General features: G+C 42.1%; 1 protein-coding gene across 1 annotated transcript in view; it reads left to right on the top strand.

Annotated features, from left to right (window-relative positions):
- Window positions 1-23712, top strand: part of cdh13 (cadherin 13, H-cadherin (heart)) — a 441664-nt gene that overhangs the window by 110444 nt on the left and 307508 nt on the right. The window contains exon 2 of the mRNA XM_074631905.1: window positions 10053-10173. Within this exon, the coding sequence (XP_074488006.1) occupies window positions 10053-10173 (121 nt within the window). The remainder of the gene's footprint in view (window positions 1-10052; window positions 10174-23712) is intronic.

Genomic DNA, 23712 nt, shown 5'->3' with positions numbered 1-23712 from the left:
GACTTTGATAACTGCTTTTACTAGACATGCCTTTTTTTGTGAGGCGGAGGTGTGTTGCTTGGCATGGCGAGAATGTTGCTCCACATTTCTCCAGTCCCTATGTTTTAGTTGCCAGTCCATCTACGGCCATAATCTCTCTCTTGACCAGAGCCGCATCAAATAGTTTCTGAATCGTATTGCTGTAATCCTGCTTGCTTGCATATTCTGGGTAACAATGTGGAACCTCCTCTTTACGTAGCGCTGCATGTCGTTGAGCAGGTGGATTTTTTGTCTGGAGATGGGCACGGCTCACTCCACTCCTCCATAGAAGTTAATGTTTCCGTTGTCTAGTGGGTTTTCGCAGCTAACTGTGTTATTCTGTAACCTGTTTTGTGTTGGCGGATGTTTTCCTCCCCCAATGACCCTGCCGCTAAGCAACCATGACAACACATTAGTCTAAGGTTTTTTTTCTCAGACGCGGAGTGATACTGAAAGTGCAAAGGAATTGGACGGCATAAATCACGGCTATGAAGCAGTAAAATTGCTAGATTTAAGCTACGCATTTCATAAAGAGACACAAACAGTGTCAAAATAAATCCCAATAGATTGACTGCCCAATGCTCGGGTTCTTCAGGGAATCAGCCATGTAGAGCTCAATAAAACAGAACAGACTGAAATAAATTCTAAATAATAAAGTCATTAGAATGCATGAAAGACACGGACTCTGACGGACATGTTCTCTCTCTTCTTTCCGTTGCCTTTCTCAATCTACCTTTTGTCTTTCTCCCACCGTCTGATCAAGTTTATTCACACATACACGTAGTGAATGTACACATACTCACACATCACTTCTAGCAGCCTCTCCAGCCTCTCTTACCCTCTACAGCAAATATCAGACATAGTGGCCCTCTCCATCTATATATCAGATGCACTGTGGGTTCTTGAGGCGGTATTGATTTCCGCCAGAGGTGACATTTACTGTGTGCTCTGCCAAGTCATTGCCTTAATCACCTGACTGGTCCTTCACACTTGAACTGAATCAGATGTCAAACTCTCCGGCGACGAGCTGACCCGTTACTGCTCCTCCCGCACGAATGTGAGTTGACCGATTGCTACAACAGCAACAACAGCCAGCAGAAGCCACTCAGACATAGTGACCCGCCTCTCTCATTTCAATCAGTACTATCAGAGCACTGGCGTTGTGATGATAGTAGTCAAATAACCAAATAACTGAGTGAAATCATATGTTTCATTCTTGCACTTTTCACTTTTTCACTGTTGCTCGGAATGGACCTTATAGAGGGGACGGCATTATCTAAATGCTGTAGGTGAAGAGTATGGATCTGTTCACCTGATTGAGCATTCCTTGGCAGCACTTAGAGAGCTAACATAAACCTAAAGACCTGCACTTCGAGTGGTTGTCAGTAGATAGCTGTATTTATTTCTCCCCCATGCAAACTGATCTATATGAAACCAGCCCCCATGCCTTTTTCTGCCTCCTTCAGGGCTCCTTCCAGTTGTCAGGGGGTGTGTGGAAAGGCTGGAGAGGAGTTCAACTCATTTAATTAAACTGTTTACAACTTGATAAAAATAAATATATCCACATACTGAGTGGGCTAAAAGCAATGGATAAATGGCGATAGGTCATGGACAAATGATTAAAGTTACTGTGAGGAACTTTTAACTGGTTTTGAAACAGTCTCAATTTAAAGCTGATGCTTCTATGGCCTACATAAGTAAACAAGACCATCAGCAAGAAGATTGGCTATTTCTATATACAGTAGTTGTTGTTAATGCTTGTCATCGGTGCCAGCGGGTTGGATTCTGCAAAAAAGCAGATGAAATCATGCCGGTTCACCTGAAGCTCCTTCAGCTCAGTCTCCAGCTGGGCCTCCGGCAGCGACAAGCCCGCTGCGGACTCACCCAGATCCGCCTTCGACCTGTAGGTGGAGAGCTCCACGCCCGGAAGCAGCGGCTCCTCCTCTGCATAATGGTTGGGTTTAAAATTACTGTTTGTAAAGTGAAAGTGAATGGGATATTTCCTCCTCCAAAAGGGGGAATGAGAACCACTGCTGTAACTGTTGCATTACTTTTTTTTAGCAGAATTACCTACGTATCATATTGCTAAAATCATACTCCGAAATACATTAAAGTGGAAATAGGATGCCAGGCGGTCATGTGTACTGTAGGTTCCGACGTATTGGATCCAAATGGTCCAGATTGAAATGATCCTGCTCTCTGACACTCATCCTCTGGATTACCGGCCTGTTTGCAGTTTGCCTCACTGCTCTGTCTCACTTTGTCCACACATCCCGCTAAATGCTTACAGATTTATTTATCTCTTTGGCTCTGTTTCGATCATCCCATTAAGCCGGTACACAATGCGCAATTTTTTGCGGGTCCGGCGTTTCTCGAGCATGATAATTGTTCCTGCTGGTTAGATTGTTTTCATGCAACACAAGGCTCTTTGTTTTCCCTAGACCGGACCAGAGTAATCCCTCTATGTAGCGCTCGGCTCTGGCAAAGTCACACCGAGCCAATCACCGCAGAACAATGATGCCTTCACAGAGACATCAAACAGGCAAGATACTGAAGCCGAAAGACACAGAAATCAATTAATGTGTCTCATTGGACCCCTCAGGGGAAAACATATTTTGAAGTTCAGGAAGCGGTGATTTGTGTCCGTCACACATCGCGTGTGTGTGTGTCAGCGCACAGCTGGCAGTCCTTGCTCCTGATCACTGTCTGCACTGAGGATTCTCAGTGAATACGTCTTTGTCAAGATTCAAAACCTTTCTTTCCATTTGTCTAATGGAGAATAAGGCCATGGTCTTTTTTTGTCTGGACCACATTACATTCAATTTATTATGCACATTTTGTTCAATATAGTCAGGGAAACCTCTCATCACAAAATGAAAGCCATTAAAGATGGCTGTGCAGAGCGTTTAGTAGTACTCTATATTTATCAAGGCTGTGCGCTAAAGATTCAGCAGGAAGTACAACCAAACCCCACTCACTAACAGAACGGGACCCAGCCAACACATGTCACTGAGATATGAAGTATGTATGATTTCAAAAGACAAGCTGACAGAACACACAACTACTGCACATAGGATTAAAACAAATCCACACAGGAGGAGGAATAAGCAGTCAGCAGGTAGAAAACCACAGGGATGAATGTGCAGCAGCTCAAAGGCAACACATTGTTTGGATTGACTGGGATCTTTTTTAGTGTCTACAGCAGGACTGGGTTGCACCAGGTACTCGTAAATCCATTAGTACGTTTGTGTGTAGTGTGCTTCCTAGGTTCTTAGTAACTAGAGACCAAAAAGAGAGCTGACAGGAGAGTGAACTATTGGATTCGACAGGTGGCCGTAAACAGGACTCCAAATGAATGCTAATGTTGCTCTGTAACTGCTGGATGTGTGAATAAGCAACTGTTTGCTAACAAGTTTGCCATATCATCCCGTCAACTTGTTTCCGTTGCCCCCGTGTGGCCAAACCATCAGTTATAGCAGGTTTAAAGGGACAGTATGTAGGATTTAGTCATGTGGTTGCAAATCGCAACCAACTGCGTACCCCTCCGCTCACTCCTCCCTTTCCAAGACTGCGGTAACGTGAACGGCTGAGCACAAAAACCGTGGTAACTACCGTGGTAATAATAACACTACTTTAGGAGCAACAGAAGTCAGACGGCTCTCGCTGTGCTCCCGCTAGAGCCAGTATTTGGTTTGTCCATTCTGGGTTACTGTAAAAACATGGTGGAGCAACATGGCGGACTCCGTGAAGAGGACCCCGCTCCCTATGTAGATATGAATAGTCTTAGTTTCAGATGATTATACACTAATGAACACATATTTATGAATATTATATTCCATTTCTGCTAATAGATCCCCTGAAATGTTACATATTGTTCCTTTTAAGAACAGCGGGTTCAAGCGTCTCCAGGTCATGAGGACTGAATATAAAAACACACTTGACCAGTTATTAGTTACAATGATGTTCTTTGTAAAACTTCCAACTACAGCTCACGTTTGCCTATAAGAAAATACTATTTAATAATCACAAATATAATCTCAGTTGACTCAAAGTTAAACCAACATGTCTTTAATAGAAAATTAATTCAGAAATAATCAACATTTTGAACTTGGCAGCAGTTGTTGTACTATTGTATATCAAGGTCAGGATCCAGCTATGACCATGCAAAAGACAAACTTTAATTTACATATTCATCACAGACAGTCTTAAAAGTCACACTGTGAATCAGGCCCTGTGGGCACACACATGCTCATATTTATGTTCACCTACAAAACAGATGCGAATGTTTGCATTCATTGAACATTAATCCTATTGTGCCGATAACTTAAATCCCACCTTACATAAAACAGCCGACACACTCAAACACGTATACGAATCAGATCATTTTGTGTGGGTTGCGTATACCGTCCGGGCATGAAAGCAAAACAAGTGCACAGAAAACACACACGCACACAGACACAAATACAAAAGCTTAAAGAAAACCCTGATATGGATCTCCTTCAGTAAATTAATGCCCACACAATGCGTCTCTCCGTCCTTTGAGATTATATTTTAATGAATTCTTCTTGTGTAAAAGGGATTTTTCCGAGCGGTAAAAAGATGGACATTGTTGATAAAGCGCCTTGATTCATTCTGCTAGGCTTGAATGGTGTGACCTTCATGTGTCTAGTATGTTTTTTAAATGGTTTCCTGATGGAGAATATTGCCCACAATAATAGTCCCCTTTACTAACAACACTGTCGTTAGCATTGCGTCGCCTTAATGCTTTCGCCGTCCTGCTGTGAGTCACTGGGGCTGGATTGCTATGTTTCCGCCTTAATGGACATTAAAATGGGTGTTCATGTTGTTCGAGTCCTGCTGAGAGGTGTGTGTAGTGCGCGGTGTGTTTGCAGGTATGCACTTGTGCGTGCATATGGTAATGTCTTTTTCTGTATTTGCACCAACCCTCCTGATTTTCCCCGGGAGACTCCAGTTTTTCATTGCCCTCGCCCTTTCCTCCCGAGGTCACAGTTCTCCCACATTTCTCCCAATTTTTCACATCTTTTTTTCCCTTTTGGTTATCTCAACTTGTTTCTGGTGCTGTGCAGCATGTACAGTATAAGCCCTTCTGTTTCCACCCAGAACACAATGCAGCTACACCTGCCTACACCTTTATTTTTCCTGGCAGAAGAGAGCTGCTCGCGACACACCATTGAGCTGCGCTCGCCGCTCGGTTCAGTGCGCATCACAGCGTGCGGCGCCCAAAGTTGGGCTTTGCCGGACGCAGAGAAAAGCCATCGTGGCGCAGCACAAGCCATTGGAAATAACGGGTTTCAGAGTGCAGTGGTGCCGTTGTTGTGTTGTGTCTGAAAAGGCCTTCAGTGAGTGAGTGATGGAAAGAGAAATTGAGAGTACTAAGAGAAAGAAAGCAGGTGTAAAAATTAATGAATGAATTAATGAGGGACGAATTATTCTGTATTCTTTCCTGAGAGATAAAAGTAAAGCTAAAAGTAGGTCTACTTAACATAAAAATGCTGTTGTGGTGTACTTATTATTTTGCTATTTCCATTCTTTAAAAGTCACCAGAATGCAGGAAACAAAGTCTTTGAAACTCACATTTTTCTGGGGGAGGACACTGACACTCCACTTTACTTTCCAAATGCTCTCTATTTTTAAGGTCTCAAGGTTGGCAAGTGTGATTTGCACATATCTCTCATGTACCCTTGCCATGCCGAAAGACCTCTGGCCCTTTAGTCAACTTGATCGAGTTTATGGACCGGCAAACCTTGTGCCCCACCATGTCAGGAAGCCTCGCGGTAGAAGTGAATTGTCATTTTGACACCTGCAGGAAAAACACCAAGTCCCCTGGGTGCAGTGATTACTTTGCAGGGACATTACATGTAATGACCTCCGTGGCTGGACGTCTGCCAACGCTTGTTCATCACGCAGACAGATCTCCACAGACATCCCAGACGCTGCTGTGTGAAAGTCTTGTAACTTACATTACGTGTCATATAACTGTCATTCCACGCCTTGCGCAATATTTCACATTGTCCGTGATTTAGATTTTTCCCATTAACTCTGTAAAATGTTTAAGGATTCATCAGTTCTTAATAAATTGTAGTGGAATAGCCATAAATCATTGTTATTTAGTTGTTATACTTTAGTGATATTGACGTAATGACAATAACCATCTAATAATAGACAAGTGACAAAGTCTCCCTTCAGTGTCTTTTGTCTCGCACTGAAACAGCCCACTGACAAAGAAGACAGTTCTCGCACAGCTCTTGATGACAAACGCTCGGTGCTGTGTGTAATTGATGAGTCCTACATTGATCTCGGTAAGATTCCTTGAAACGTTACTTCCTCTCATCTGAAATGAAAATTATGCTTCTTCATTAGGGGAATATGTAAGTGTGTTATATATCATAAGTCTGTGACAGACAGCATCCAATTATTTTCCTCGTCAGAGCGCTCTTGATATCTCCGGGGGAGTTGCCAGAGGAGGGGTCAAGAGATATGAGGATGAGCAGGTGGGATGTCACTGGCTGACAGCGGTGGTGACAGATGGCTCGGTTTGGCAGATACGTATGGATGCCATACTGTATGGCGTATCTAATTACAGCCCCTACTGTGTGAGCATCATCCAGCAATTGTCGCTTGAGTGTTTTTTTTTTTTGTTGTAAAAACAGCGTTTAATTAAATACAGAATTTTCATGTCTTCAATTTTTCAGTTCTTCTGATGGAAACGCAACATAAAAAGAGGAGATTTTACACAATCACTAGAGAATTACCTGAGAAGAGCTGTGATTTCAGTCCAATATGGAAACCTTTTCACAATGCTGATGGATCCGTTAATGATCAGTGGGTCCCTTTACCTCTTCACTCTCTGCAGTGTTTCGCCAATCATTTCTCGGCACACAATGCTAAGCTGACCTACATACTGTAGGGATGGGGGGGGGGGTTTCCACAAAATCGTTTGGGTTTGTCGAGTGTGCTAAAATGATCAAGCCTCTCTGTTTCAGAGCTGCACTATCTGTCTGTCAATGCAACACATGCTTCTTTGAATAGTATAATGATATTTTAGCTATTGGCAGTATGCAAAGAGTGTGAGCTTACCTGTCTCCTGACCCCCTCCGAGGCTTCTCACTTTGGGAAAAACTCTCCTCAGAGGCCTTTGTATCATTACTCCAGCCAATGCTGGCAGTCGTGAGGCTTGTGTTGTGGCACTCACCTCACTAGAAACAGGATTGACGCACCGCCACTCCTAATATAAGATAAGGCCACGGCCTCTTTGCTTCATGCAAATAAAGGTGCTCTGGTGAGACACAAGGTTACTGGTTAAAAAAAACTCATTGTCTTTCAAAAAGGTGTTTCAGTGCTTTACTATTCCTGAGAGGTCCAGTCTTTCAATGAGAGGACGACCTTGTGATGTCATTCAGCAAGGCGCTATGTTGGCCAATCAAATCTATCCATTTGGGTAGATTACTTTGTGATATAAACAACGTTTTCCAGGCGATCATCTCAAATGAAAGATAAAATGATTCTCACCATGAAAACCTCTAGATTTACAACAGTGACTCATAATACTCATAATATAATACACCACTGTGCGGTTTTGGTGTGTGAGACCCCCTTTTACGCCTGGCATTAAATGCGTTTTGGGTGATCGGATTGCAATCAGATAGTGCTTGACCACATGAAAGTACAGGTGTAAATGCACCTGCAGTGCGCTCTCAGCACTCCTCCGGTCACTGTACCGCCGGGGCCAGAGAGATCACCGCCACCTCTCTCTCTGTGCGAAGGGGCTCCTCTCGAGTGTAGACGGTACACCCTTAAACGGCAGCGTTTTGAGGCTGATGTCTCCGTGCATTATGCACCGTTTCTCCAACAGTGCCCGGCTGCAAGCCCATGCTTAATGCAGCCTTCCTCTCAGCCTTTTCAGGCAGAGCGATCGGATCTCAATCGGATCTCAATGTGGACATTGGCGACATATTAATATCATATGTAAATGCAATCAGGTGAAATCATACCTAAATGCAATCTGGATACAAGACACATTTTAATGCACTAATGCAGCCACTTGTTTTTCATATCAGATGTCTTTTCTTTGGTCTGAATGCCCGTTTATGCATGCAGCCCTTGTGGGAGTGGGGAGTTTGTAGCTTGGCAGGCTGGCCTACAATAGATATTCTTTAATGTAAAATAAAGCACGCTCAGCAGTCTGAGGCACAGAACACACTCATCATGAATGACCATGCACCTGATACCTTGGAAAGCCTGAGTTATGGGGGGTTTACTTAAGCTCTGTGGCTTTCCGGCTATTAGCAGTAATGCTATTATAGGCTATTACCTTGATTAGCTAAACAGTAACGTGTTAGTTGCGCCAACATGCTCTCTCATGGCCTCTCGTTTTAACAAGTAAATGTACACGAGTTCTGTCAGAATACTGGAAACCAGTCTCTCTCTCTCTCTCAATTCCCTCTTGGAGTACTGCACAAGTTTCAGCCTGGAATTTAAGCTGACAGCTTAGAAAATATTCTTGACCTGAACGTAGTCTGAAAGACTATGTAAGCTTTACATCTGGAGAAAATGTAATGCATTGTAAATTATCTTGAGAATTGACCACAGTGCATGCAGTCATCCATGCTATCTTTGCCAGGTCAACCTCTGACCTCAGAATCAACTCATTCTCACTCCCAACTCGGTGCCCCTCGGCATCGGATACCGATGCACGGAGGCACCCTTTAACAACAGTATGAGACGAACCGGGCTTTCAACTAACTCCAATGTAAACCCCCCCACGGCGTTATTCGACGGTCGGAGCAAGTGACGTTGTTTTTGCCAGCATGAGAGTCCGGAAGGGGTGGTGAATGGGTCAAACAAACACAGGACTTTCAACCCGTGTGAAACGAAAAGTAATGTTGACTTATTTTGTCATGTGAGTCGTTAGTCAGAGGCGATAATTGACAACTTGGGAGTGAGAATGTGTTGTCAGAATAAATCTGTACGTAAACTGGTACATGTATACCGTGAGTTAATTTTGACAATACTATATAATATGACTTGTTAAAACAAAAAACATACAAGCTAGTAAAAAAAATCCGTTACATTATTATTTACAAATCCAGACTAAAGTCAAAAGCTCTGCTGCATTTGTGAATGGGCCACTGTTGAAAATAATACAATGTGAAATGTTAAATAAAAGAATTCTGGCAGAAACAACATGAGGCGCATATCTTTGTATGAATGCATCACATATCTACGTACAACCCCAGTTGCTATTTTTGCTCCTCTGCTGTGTATCTGCTCCCACCGAGAGTATGTTTGGTCTCTATCTGAGAATCAGTTGAGGCACAACACTTTACAGTCTGTTTCCATGGGAACACCCACCCTTTATTTTTCAAAAGAGGGGTTAAAGTGCTTTTTTTTCCTCCTGCATAATTTTTATAAATTGAATAAATGTAATTTGTAGAGAAAATGGGTCAATGAAAAGTCAAGGAAGACGCAGCGTATTTGGTCTATTTTAATTTGAATTGTAAATAACAACCAAATGACCTCTTGACCTTCCCTTCACAGTGTTAAGAGGGAAAATAAGAGAAGCTATTGAACACAGTCTTTCATAATGTGTCAAGTCATAGTTGTCTGTTATTTAACAGCAGTGTAAGCCTCAGATCCACCCAATCGGTAAACAAAATGATGGGGCCAAATACCAAGGAGTCAGTCTTGCTTTTGACTCTGAAACAAGTCTGTCTTTGTTGTTTTTTAATTACATCTCTATATATAAGTATTGATTGAAAAGAAGTTAAAAAAGTGCAATGCTAAATTGTTGATAATACTTTTTGCCAGTAGAAGTATTGATTTTTCTTTGTCCCTGCATATGCATGTATCTGCTCCAGCCTCATGTTGTTTATTTAGGATTAATGAGGATTAAAATGAAAACACATTTATTTAGTTATTCTGTCCCCCTGCCTGTGCCTGGTCAGGTTTCTCTGCACAGAAACCGTGTGTCCATGTGTATTGATTTGACCCGTCCTTTGTTCTGTGCGTTGCAGGTTGCCCGTGTGGGTGGCCAAGAGGATGGAGGCCACGAGGGCTGCGTACCTGGCTTCCAGGTCAAACACTACCAGGTGGCGTACAGCGGAGCTTTCCAGAAAGGCCAGGCGCTTCTACAAGGTCAGTGAGAACGGACACAGCAGAATATTTAGAATCTAACTTTTTTCTGCTCTGCTTTGAAGTTTGCTCGGTTTCTCCCTCTCTCTCTCTCTCTCTCAAATTCTGGCGTTCCACAACACAAATCTGCATGTGGGTGTATACACACACATATAAAGCCTCAGTCTGCCTGCCTGGCTCCTGAGGATTTGAATAGCAGCATATCCAGTGGAGCTGAGCGGTGAAAAGCCAAGCTCCCTCCTGGTCAATGTGATGGTGTGTGTGTGTGTGTGTGTGTGTGTGTGTGTGTGTTTAGGTTGTTTTGGTCTTCACATTCATTAGAATTCATGTGCATTCTTGTAACAAACAGGAGATAGAACGGGTTGTGTCTTCGCACCACAAAGACAACGACAACAACAACATAATTTGTGTCTGCAAATGAATTATTCTCCTTGATTGGATGATATTTACAAAAGTCTATTTTTTTTCTTCTTTTGTTCTGTCTCTGAAGACAGCTTTGGGCTGCTCAGTTAAGCGTGCGTGTGTTGTGTGCTCATATGCATGTGTGTGTTTGCCTTGCGACTAATTTGCTGGAGCTTTTCAGCCCAGTTACCATGCTCCGAGTCGACTAACGGCCGGGACACACTGGACGCATGAGCATCGCGTGACGGCTGCTATGCCGAACTGATGTGTCTTTCACCCGAGTGGTGTCCACACTGGCAGCGGTTCTGCTGCTGCTGCTGCCAGCCCTTTCTTTCTACATAGTTTCCTAATATAATGGCTATCTCTCTTCATAAATGTCATTTTTATTTATTTTAGACAGAAAAAGTTTAAGAAGCGTGTGCTCATTTGTAAATAATAGGGCTGTAAATCAATTAAAATATTTAATCGCGATCAATCGCATGATTGTCCATAGTTAAGCGCCTTAAAGGGAGATTTGTCAAGTATTTAATACTCAAATATGCTGCTTTATGCAAATGTACGTATATATCTATTATTGGAAATCAATTAACGACACAAAATAATGACAAATATTGTCCAGAAACCCTCACAGGTACTGCACTTAGTATAAAACATATGCTCAAATCATAACATGGCAAACTCAAGCCCAACAGGCAACAGCAGCTGTCAGTGTGTTGACTTGACTATGACTTGCCCCAAACTGCATGTGATCATCATAAAGTGGGCATGTCTGTAAAGTGGAGACTCGTGGGTACCCATAGAACCCGTTTCCATTCACATATCTTGAGGTCAGAGGTCAAGGGACCCCTTTGAAAATGGCCATGCCAGTTTTTCCCCGCCAAAATTTAGCATAAATTTGGAGTGTTATTTAGCTACAAACTGGCGACAAGCTAGTATGGTTGGTACCTTTGGATTCCTTAGGTTTTCATATGATACCAGTACCTCTTCCCTCTAGCTTTAAAGCTGAGCCCACTACAATCTAAAAATCTCAAGTTGCGTTAATGCGTTAAAGAAATTAGTGGCGTTAAAACAAATTAACCTTAATGCGTTATTATCGGGTTAACTTTGACAGCTCTAATAAATAATAATAACAATAATCCACAATTAAAAGTTTATACTTAATTTATGGAGCCGTGCAAGTCACTCCTTTTTCCTCAACACTATCCTGCAAATTTTTCAGAATAAAAGCCTTGCTTTAACAAAAGAAGGAATTCTGTCCACAGAAAAAAATGCTAGAGGGCTTTTATTTTGAAACAGAAACAGGAGGTGTTGAGTTCGAAATATTTACTTTTTCCATGTCTGTGATATATTCTACAGATCTAGACATTGAAACCGTAGTAATGTTGCTGGTATGATGTCAATGTACGGTCAAAAGACCATTTTCACTGTCCATCTGTGCTGTGAACCGCTTGCTGCATGCAGAGAAAATAGGCAAGACCTTGCATCTCTAGAAGAGAAGCTGTGTGGCTGCTCTAACCTGTCAACATGGGCGGCGAAATAAAAGGCAAGAGGTTCCGCGACATACACATGCGTGTTATGTGGCCCGGCCGTTAGCCTTCCGGAGAACCCTACACCCTCAGAGTTGTATTTTCATTTTTATACAGAAACGAGAGGGGTTGAGAGGATGGTCGCGGGAAGTTTCACTGCGGAGTGATCGCTGTTTGTGGAGGCTCAGTTCCATCCCCGAGCCCGTCGGGAGGCAGCCTTGTCACCCTTTTCCTACTCTAGCAGCCAGTTACATTCCCCGCAGACTCCTAGATTGCGAAACTCAGTCCACAGAAGTCCAATCTCAACTCCATATCACTGCCACAACTTATTGGTCCAGTCTGCTCCTCTGGGACCCTCCGGCAATGCCTATCTGCACAGCTCCACTCCGTCTCCACAGAGATCAGCAATAATGTCTGCTGGCTAGCAGGCGGCTCCTCTGGGGCCGTGAGTTATGGCTGCCGGCACGTCTCTCCACAGAGATCGACAAGGTGCAAGCAGCTCAACGGTAGTTTTACTACAAAGCTGAGGAAGTTTTCACTAATTCATATGCTCAATAATTCATTCACTTTCACTCTGAGTTGTTGTTTTATGTGTACAATGTGATGCAATACAATGGAAATATGTAAATTCAAATGGGAATAATTTATAGTTTGTTAATGCATTCTGTCATTTATTGTGGAGCTTGTTTTCATTCCCCACTCATTATTCAGCCCCTTCTTTATTTATTTCATCATCCCACTGTGTTGCTCTCCACATTACACAGCTTCATTGGTAGAATATCATTACCTGCTTCAGTGACATGCACATAATGTGCTGTATCTATATACACAGACGTAACACTTCTTTTATGCCTGCAGTGGCATGCAGTGCTTGTAGAGGTATTCTTATACAACCCTTTTTTTTAAAGTGGCACTCCACTGACAGACAGCTTTTCCAACTGAAAATACATAATTTCCTACCTAGACAGCAAAACACGACAAATCGGAGCATTTTCTTCTTCAATCTTCTTTTTCGGGCTTTTATTGTGTTTGATTCGGTCAGCCAGCGAGGCGTTTTGTCATCTGGAGGTTCAGTGGCGCGTGTAGTAGGAGACAGAACTCCGTTCTGCTTTAGCGCTCTGCTCCGGGACGACAGAGCGGTTCTATTACCTTGAATATGCTCCTGTCAGCAGAAACACCTCTCACCATGGGGGGTCCCACTGCTCACAAGTTATGGACGGAAGCAGAGGCGTGCCAGCGCTCACACACATACACATACACATACACATACACATACACATACACATACACTCCACATACAGTCCAAACATAAATGTATGTGCATGCTTTGAGTGGATTTTTAAGAGACACACATTGTGTTGTTGATTTATAGCTGCACGCAAATGCACAACAGAAAAAGCTATATGGTGTTTGATCATTTAAAGTGTCTCTTAAAAAATTCAAAGCACTTGTTCAAACACAATGCCTCAGCAGGTACTGAACAGCATGTCGAAAAACAATAAGAGCATGATGAAAAACACCATATGAAAGAAAACTACAAAGGAAACAAATAAGGCACATGATTTCAGCATTCGACTTGAAAGATTATCTATGATTGTGTCAGTGACTTCTCTGTAATACTCGGATGGATCAATCAATTGCAAGTGTCTCGGCTTCACAACAGTGATCAAAGTGAAATCCCAGTATGTGTACATATCTTATCTGTCTGATTTTGTGCATTGCTTGCTTGTGTGTGTGCGATTGCATAGAAAAGGAAAGCCATTTATTATTACAAATAATTCAGCGCATTCACCCGTATGTATGGATTTCAGAGGGAGCGCTGATACTATTCTACCTTCTGTCCGTTTTGTTAAATCTGAACAACTTGTCTTCTGAGTGCGAGCGTGATTCATACGGAGTGCCAGAGGCTTCAGCCAGGCCCGGTGACACATGCAGATTTATGTAAATTCTGCTCAGCCCTGTGCCACCTGCTGTAGACCTCCCCGTGTAATTACCAGTGGAAGGGCGGTCTGTTAGCGAGAGATACCTGTTGGTCTGGACCCGGGTTCAAGGACATCCATCTCGTCTAATGGCCACATCCGAGGAACTAACGCATGCACACGCAGTGTGCAAACGTTCCCTCTTTCTCTGGCTTTCCTGCTCTTGGTGCTCCTCCTGTTCTGTCTGTCACTCCAGCACTTACTATTGAGCACTACACCTGATCTGACTGTTAGCGCTCACTATAAGCATCATAGATGTGGTAAGGGTCTACTACATCTATTACGTTGTGAAAGTGAAACTTAAAATCAACAAGTTCTAACATGTAAAAGTGCAAATAAAGTTTTTTAGGTTTAGGCGACAAAACCACTTGGTTAAGTTTCGGGAAAAACATTATGTTTTGTCTTAAAACAACTACGTTTCAAAGTGAAAGTGAAACTTACTTTATAAACTTAATATCTTATTAAATAGCCTAATATTGTAAGATATGTCTCACAGATACGTCCTGTGTGTGGGCTAAAGAAAGCTGGTGTTCATACACAGCCAGCTGACTGTGTAAATGCGAAACAAACAAAGTGGCTTGGACCAAACAACTATAATGACGATATAAATAATGATTACATCTATGTTTCCTCAATAAACTTTTGGACTTCGGGCTGAGACAATTACAGAGACGAGGGGCGCGGCCGGAATATTAACGGCCGTCAGAAAAAAAAAAGGTCTAGCGTAAACCCTGGTCATAAATACTGCAGTCAATAGAGGTCGCTGTCGTCTTCTTTTATTCCTTCTGTCGGTAATTGCCCACGTGAATCGATGACCTACTACATCTATGAGCCTTATAACCACTGATAACGCCCCATTTAATGACCCGATAACAGCTTTTTGTTTTGCTACCTGTCTTTCTGTTTTGTTTGTCCTCCATTGACTCAACCTCTACTGCTTACATGAAAATGTGATGCGTGTGAAAATAGAAATGTGCCTTTTCAGCAAAGGCTAAAGGGTTTATGAATAGCGATTGAAGAATCTTTCCCTTTCTCAATTCATGACCTCAGACAACTCATGATTTCAAACAGCATAAATGCTATTTCATAGACCAATGTACAGACATGTTTTCATCCATAGACAGTATGTGTGAGATACATGGCATCATGGGAAATGTGTGTGCTCCATCTCTAACCCTGCTATTATATGATTCGACTGTGTTCTGTCAGTGGTGTCATCTTTCATTCAAACTGACCTAATGCTCACTTGAGGTTAACCATTTATCCACCTCTATTTTCAAACCATCAACGTTTATCATGTAAAATCCAAATATCTGCGTGTGATTTGAAGGCTTACACAGAAACACTGGAATCTGTACATCAACATTGCTAGATTGAAGCGTTACACAATTAACCTCACAATGCCTACAGCCTACAGCTCAATTTGAAACCCACTGTGAACAAAGCAGTAGAAATTAATTTAAAAATAGAAAAGGCTTTATATAAAAAGCCTGGAAATTGCTTTTTCAGCCAAGGAGTTGAGTTTATTCAGGTGTAAAAGATGTTTGACCCGATGCCGAGGACCGCCATTTCTGCTGAATAAGGAATAAAATGAAAAATGGACCCCAATTTATGAAACAACAGTAATGTAAATGCAACGCTGTCCATTCAACGCAAGGCTTTTTCACTGCAACGGGGAGAACGCATTCTGCAGATGCACAGAAAACGGTTTCTCTGAAAGCCTTTACATCGAATGAGGATTTCGAACGTGGGCTTCACCTTCATACATTTTTACAAAAAAGAAGTGCCATATTTCTCTAGAGTGTTTCCAAATACCAAATGACGTCTCCACAGGGTTGAGGCACATTAAGGAAGGCCAGGCTGTGAATGACATTTACTGAAGGATAAATTAGGTTCTCGGTTCTGAAAAGTTACTTTTATTCGTTCTTTCTCTCAGCGGGTTCTGCCACCGATGCAGAGAAATACAGCAACGAGACGTATTGATTTTTGAGATGGTGTTATAGCTCACCTTAGTTTTGCAAGCTGTTTGTTTCTTGCCTCGCGCGCTGCCTTCTCAGAGGTGGCAGTAAAGTTGATGCAGTTTGCTGTCACCAACCTGGCAGGCTGTCAGAAATAATGGCACTTCGTAATATCAGTAATGCCGTTACCGTGCAGAAACTGGACTTCTTCATGAACATTTATAGCCGGCGGTGTGCCTTTTTTTTCTCTCAAGAGGCCATCGTAAGATGACATTATGTTGTGTTAATTTATGCAAACCTTAGGTGGAACTACGCTTTTGATTTTATGGTGTACTGGGAAGCTATAGGGCATACGGCGCTGACAGCCAATAAAATGTGGAGAAGAAATGAGGAGAGTCTTATCTGTATCCTGCAGAGCAAAACCATGGCTCTGTGAGGCTTTTCTACAATCCCACCACCAAACATGATTATTCCTAAAAACATGGTAGCCTTTAGCATTCTCTATAGCATCACTCACATCCCTTGATTAAACATTCCGTAAGATGTGGCTTCAAAATGTATATATGTGAAGATGGTCCACTAATGGCTTGGCATTGCCAGCAGTATGACTTCCACTTCGTAGCAGCAGTCTGTGGACGTGGAGCTCTCCTGGCTGGCACGACGCCCAAGGCATATTAACTGCTTTGAGCTCCAAAGACTCCTCGTTGGCACGCCTCTTGTCTCTCGCTCGTGTTGCCTTTCCGACTTTATCATCGAGGCAATTTAAAAGTACTTGAATTCTGATATAGCCGAGTGGTTTTAGATAAATTGGACAAATGGAACAGCTCTCTCGTCTTCTTTTATTTTTTGCTCCTCTCCTAGTCGGCTCTGCTTTCTAAGTTTAGGCGGTGAAGTTTGCTGTCCTTCCTGCTCGGAGCACACAATGATGTTGTTCAGGGAATTTGTTGCACTCGTACTACACACACACTAAGGACATATTCATCTTTCATCAAACACTCCGTCACGCCGCGTATGAAAGGTGCAGATTTATTTGCTGCTTTAAAGGTTGCTTTCTTCCTCAGCTACACATTGCATCTGTTGCTCATTCAGATACATGTTGTTCTTCTCTAGTGAGCCCACTTAATGCAGAACTGACTGTATTCTGTTTTTCAACCCCTTTGCAATGTCATCCAGTACCTCATTATTTCCCCACTGTTACTTTCCACATGCAGCTATCAGATGTTCCTCAGTAAAAGAGGGATACAGGCCTTTTATTTACCAGTTGGCATAGTAAGAGCTTATTTTATCCATGTTTTTATTGGTGTAGCTCAGTAAAATATCGTTGTGTTTCGGGGCCTATTATCAAATGTGTTTTTGTCTCGTGTTATATGCATAAACTAAAGCAAGAATTCAACTATAACGGAGATTCCCTGCATGGAGATGGAGCAAGGCTAATGCCGGGCTCACACTACACAAGAATCAAGATGATTTTGGTCCCAATTCCCCCCCTACCGACAATGGTTATCAAAGTCCTGATATTTTTTGATGGTTCTAAAGATCATCTTTCCAGATATTCCTCTAGTGTGAGGTATGCTAAGAGTGTTTTTTACATCCCCCGATCGGCTCGGAAGTCCATCCTGGCCGGACCAATTTCAAATCGTAAATATTACACATGTTCAGTATTTATGATCAGATCTCCTGTTGTGTGTGGAGAACCCCGAGGACAGCCGATGACGCAGTCAAGTGGGAAAAACAATAGCCAATTGAGAATCAAGCTGACTGAAGCAGGACATTCTCCACCGATATTGTGGCTGCGGCTAATGCATGGACTAATGCAAAATGCCACAAAAAGTAATAGTAAGATGGACTTCTTAAAAGGAGGACTAACTTGTTGATTAGTGGCAACTACACAAGTATTTATTTAATGTGTCTCTATGACTTCATCCATTATTTTTCTTTTTTGAACCTCCATACAAAGTAGTGCAAAAACTAACATCGCTAATTCTTCCTGCCCTTCGTCTGACATGTTTGTTTACACTAAAGTCACGTTTGATCACAAGAGATTTTGCGAGATTTGCCTTTTTTTTTCAGTCAGGACTCTTGTTGTTGATGAATGGAATCTGTTAGTGCATGTGTGTTGCGCTGTTTTTGACCAAATCGTTGCTCTCCACACACTATAGGAACAAAACTGTTAAATGTAACATGTTGTTATGTGTGGGGTCTCTCACATTTTCGTCATCTGTTACTGGGCCATCCCTTAAGAGCAGTCTACCTTTACTCTGAGATAAGAAAAGCTGAGTCCTACACATTGTTGCCCTACTTACTAATTCTGGCAATATAACCTGCCCTACACTACCCTCAACCCACCACCACCCCACTCAGTGCCACCCCGAGCATCCACCTCCTACACCCACTCTGTCATCCAGAGACTGCGGGATGCATGGATTGATGTTCTCCCTGGCTCCTCTCTGCGTAGCAGGGTGCATATCCTGATCATGCCACTCTCACGCCTGTAATGGTGCAGCATTCATCACCTTCTGCAGCCGGAGTTACCGGGACCTGCAGCTTCTTTTCCGTTGTATTTTTAATTTGACCATAAATCAAGGTGTGCTTTTGACAAATGACTGTAATTACAGGAAAGGCCATTACTGGTATATGGGTATGCAAGTGTGTGCGCGCGTGTGTGTGTATGTGTGTGTACTGGTACGTGAGTGTGTGGGCGGGTGTTTCTACATACATTATGTTTGTGGATCTGAGCATCTATTGTGTGTACAATATGTGAACCGTAGGCACCGTATTTGTTTGTAACAGGTGATAGTGTGAGTAAAAGCAAGCTATAGACAGAATCCCGGTGGGGTCCCTGGTGTATCTGGCTCACAGCTACAGTCAACCTTATATGGGTCAACTTGTGACTGGAAGCTGCTGGTAGATGGTAGTTAGGAGGGCTGGAATGGAATGATGTTGCAGAGGAGAGTAAATGGAGAGAAGAGAGAGTGGCAGCAAATCATCATTGACAAAAGAAAATGCCATGAGAGTTCTCGTTACCTCATTATGTGGGCTGATGTGTGGCTCTTAAATACTAAAAATGATTTACAGTGATATCATGCAGCAGAACTTGTGATTTTTTAAAATAACATTATTATATTTCTATGGGCTGATTTAAAATGTCTTAGACACGATGCGATAAACTTTACTCATTTCACAGAAATATGTATTTCATGATGGTAGATGAGCTAATATGAGCTAAACTTTTGTATAAACAATGAAACACTGAAGTGGTTGATGTGGTAAAAAAAACAAGTTCCATGTGGGAGTTATAGCTTTGGGATTGGTGAGACACATCTGCAGGCCAGTACGCTTGTCCCTGTCTGGGTAAAGCAAAAATAAATATGTGTTCTGAGTTTACCACACCACAGAAACATGCGTTGTTAACCACTCAGCCACATTTAAATGGTTAAATAAAATCAGGTTTCAAAATCATGAAAAAATGCTCTGAAACGCTGGGAGTGTGACGGCTGGAGGCTCTGAAATTGTGGGTGAGGGTTGACTACATATGTAGAGTTACAGTATACGACACTCACTCCTGCACGCTACTCTGGGCTCTTGTGTGCATGCTCTATGGGCAGAGCATGCACCCCAGAGACTTCTACCAACCAAGCCTGCTAACTTCAATGTGGATAAAATAATTTGTAATTATATCATAATTGTGCATCTCTTCTTTGACTTTCCAAATGTAATCAGCCCTAAGTTGTGATAAACCAGGGGAACTCTCCTATAAACTGGCAATAACAGATTTGTTGGTCACTCTGAGGCATTGGAAACAAGCTGTGAACACAACGCTGACATTTTACCACATTGTAAATTGATATGGCAAACTTGTTTGCAATGCTTTACCTAATTACATATCCAGCAGTCATTTAGGACGTTTTCATATTAGGTACGATTGATTCGTACCATGCCCAAGTACCGAGTACGACCCCTGTCCCACTCCACCGCTGCTCATCTTTCACATTAGTAATGTTGTACCGTACCAGAGAACTCTTGCGCCATCATCTACGTGTATCTGTTTATGTTGAGATCAGCTGTTCTAGCGGCGGAGCATTGTAAAACACACTTCATTCAAACAAAATAAAACTCACCAAAATGATCTTGGTTAGCCTTTCCAATAGGGCTGCACCTAACGATTATTTTTTTAACGATTAATCTAACGATTATTTTTTCGATTAGTCGATTAATCTAACGACTAATTCATCAATTATTCAATTTTTTTTTATATAAATAAATATCAAAAACTTGACTCATTATTATTTCAATACTTTATTCAAATATCTTCTCTTATAAACATATACATAAAACAAGAATATTATTGTGGCATTATTTCGCAACAAAAAATATCCCAGTCTTTACTGGTAATCTGTTTTCACTCAAACATAAAATTTCTCCAAAATAAAATTAAAACAAGAGCTTGTACTGTAAATTCATGTTAAAGGAATAAATGAAATGTTCTTTTTGTGGAAAAGGTCTTCCACTCTGCTTTGTCTTATCCTGAAAAAGAGACACAGAAAGCCATTAGAATAATGATAATAGTGGCACATTTTAAAACAGGTCTAATTTCCACAGCACTGTTGTGTTATGACATTAGGCTAATAATAATAATAATAATAATCCATCAGTATTTTTACTTAAGTACTTAACTTAAAACTTTAAATGGTTTAGACATGGATTTATTTAATCACTGTAATAATATGCAGTTAAGATAAACACTAGCAAATGTACTTTTGCATCAGTGTGGAGCAAGAGAAATAATTGAAACTATTTACAGACTAACAGTCAAAGACTGTAGAACAATATGCAATGTTACTATAAGCCATTTTCTCACCCGTACATCGCCGTTAAAGTAAACTATATAACGGCCGAATAACAACGTTAGATGACGCATGGTGTAACGTTACGTTACGTTACTATAACAGTGGTCCATAAAATACTTTTAACATGGTGGTGATGAAAAAACATTTTAAAAACAAACTTTAAATGACTGCTGCTAACAGAAACATGCCCGCGCTTTTACAATCTTAATATATCATGCCTGGGTGATGAAAAAGTAAACAGGACTTACAGCGGTGTCTTGCTGCTGTCTTCTTCATGCAGCACTCCGGGATGCCTTCTTGTCAGGTGATGGTGCATTGCACCTGTACTGCTGTGGTACGCCATCTCCATTCTGCACAACTTACAGAGCACCGCATTGTTGGGTCTTTGAAGTATTCCCACACCTTTGATGAACGTGGGAGAGGTTTTTTGACACTTCTTGCTCTCTGGGGGAATCAGAATCCATGCTCGGACCGGGCGCAGCGCATTTTCATTACGTCATCCGATGCGTCGACGCACGTTACGTAAATCAACGTATTTACGTAATCGACTACGTCGACTATGTCGACGAATCGCCCCAGCCTTACTTTCCAACAATCACCAACTCCGGTTCGGTCGAAATAAACCCTTAAGTCACCGAGTTTGATGTGAAAAGAAACAGCCGTTATATGCGCTCCTCAAAGCCACCAGACTCCATTGACTGAAACAGTCATTTCACCTTGCTGATCATTGTAAAACACACTCCTGCTTTATCACCCATGGCCGTGTAGTTCAGAGGATGAGATCGGCCCATGGTGCGAGCATGTAGCCTACAGATTTCGGAGACCGGAAAAATACTTTCCGCGTACACATGATCCATACTCGAGACCACCTTTTCAAGTGGACTCGACTTTGGGGTCAAGTGTACTCCGATCCGGGCCCGGGTCCCCTGATGTGAAAGCCTCTTTTAGAGTCATGTGTCTGGTCAATTGATGAATGATGGTCCAATATGCACTCTACTTTTAGCTCTGTTTTGCTCTCTACTAAATCCTGAGGGAAATATATGGCTCTTAGCAGCTAAATGTTCCACAATGTCTAGCTAGCTTCTATCTTTGTCTGCCATTTGGTGCAGTGCAGGTAGCTTGCTGTGTGTTGTTAAAGCTTTTTCACTGAAAACAGCTGCCTGCTGCACCTGAAAACAACACTACAAGAGTGTGTTGTGGGAAGTGCGAAGTTGTGGGCCGGAAAAAACAGAAAGATGAGCTGAAAGAGTTGGGTAATAATTAGTGATAATTTGTCTGTGGATTCACCGCAACGAGCGACATCTTTCACATACACACAGTCATTTGATCCATTGTTAATACATAAATATTGATATTGGAGTCTTTTTAATAGCCAATTTCTCATCAGGAAAAAAAAGACGACTTACAGTCAAGAACAACAAGGCACCACTTCTACTCAAGTTTAACTTACGTGCTGTCAACTGTCTGACTAGTTAAGCTACATAAGTTGACTGTTATTGATGCTAAAATATCTTAAGTATTAGTATTAGTATTCATTTTCATCTTGTATGACATTCAGACGGATATCTCACCTTTCTGTTAGCACACCTGCTGCTCTCTGTGAATTGGCATCTCGGTCGCCTGGCGCCCACACTGGCATCAGCGGCCCTGAGAGGCTGCCTGTAGAGGCTGCAATCACAGGGCATCAGAGGCACAGGGACGGCAGTGCCAAGACCCCATCTGCAATCATGCTGCAATTGGCAATCGTTTGATACACTATCTCTTTCTCTATCACTGTCTCTTGTGTCTCTCCCACTTCCTCTTTCCATCTCACGCCCTTCCTATACTCGTGTGTCGTCTCTGCCTAACCTACTTAACGGGGAAGAAATTTACATTTCTGATGCAAATCGCAGTACATCTGCTAGTAGGTCTAGCGAACATCATTCACAGCACTCCTGGAACGGGAAATAAACTCCACATGTTTAATTCAATGCAGGCTGTTCACTACAAGGGTGTTCATCAATTAGTAACATGATGTTTTTAATTTGCAGCTTTGAAGGACTTTAGGGAGCGGGTTTTGGCAAGCAGATAGGAACTGTCAAGATTAATATTCCATTATTCTGACCAGACGTTGGCACATCTTGATTCTGAAAGAAAGTGATGGCCTGAAATGATCAGAGGCCGCAGTCAATCAGAGCAGTTTGCATCAGCTGGGAACCTGATCGGAAACATCTTGTAGATTTGTATTAGCTGCTCCGTCCAAGCTTCATCATCGCTGTCTGGCACAGTCATCGGCTGCGTGTGTACCAGCTGACTAGAAACATCCAATCGTATTCATACAGGTGCGCTCGGTGGCTTTTACAACGTAACTCTCCTCACTTTTCTCTCTGCTGATACGGTGATGAACCCGACCTCCTCAACCTTTTGATAGTTCTGATTTAACTTATATTTAATGCTCATGTATGCGTTTTCTTAAAAGCTGTATTGGTTCCCGCGGCAGAATCTTCATTGCTGCTCTGATTCTTTGAGAGCTCCTTCAAAGAGCAGAGCCTCTTCTGCCAAATCTAACTGTATAACCATTTGCATAAGATGGTGAATTCATTGATGCGCTGTAAGTGCCTCTGATTGAACCAGCCATTTATAGTGTTCCCCTTTCAATTTACGGCGCAGTATTTGTTTTATCCATTCTTTATACTGCCATGCAGCTGTGCACAGCTGTAGTCTGACTGGCATCGATTCCACAAGTGTTTTAAAATTGTTTTTGTTATTCGAGACTTGTTGTGGAACATACCTGATAGTGTCTTATGATGCAGGCTGTTCTCATGCACCGTTCATAGCTTTACCTACAAAG

Source organism: Sebastes fasciatus, chromosome 4, assembly GCF_043250625.1.
Source record: "Sebastes fasciatus isolate fSebFas1 chromosome 4, fSebFas1.pri, whole genome shotgun sequence".
Taxonomy (NCBI): domain Eukaryota; kingdom Metazoa; phylum Chordata; class Actinopteri; order Perciformes; family Sebastidae; genus Sebastes; species Sebastes fasciatus.
Note: the sequence above shows the minus strand (reverse complement) of the source record. Positions and strands in the feature narration are given on the sequence as shown.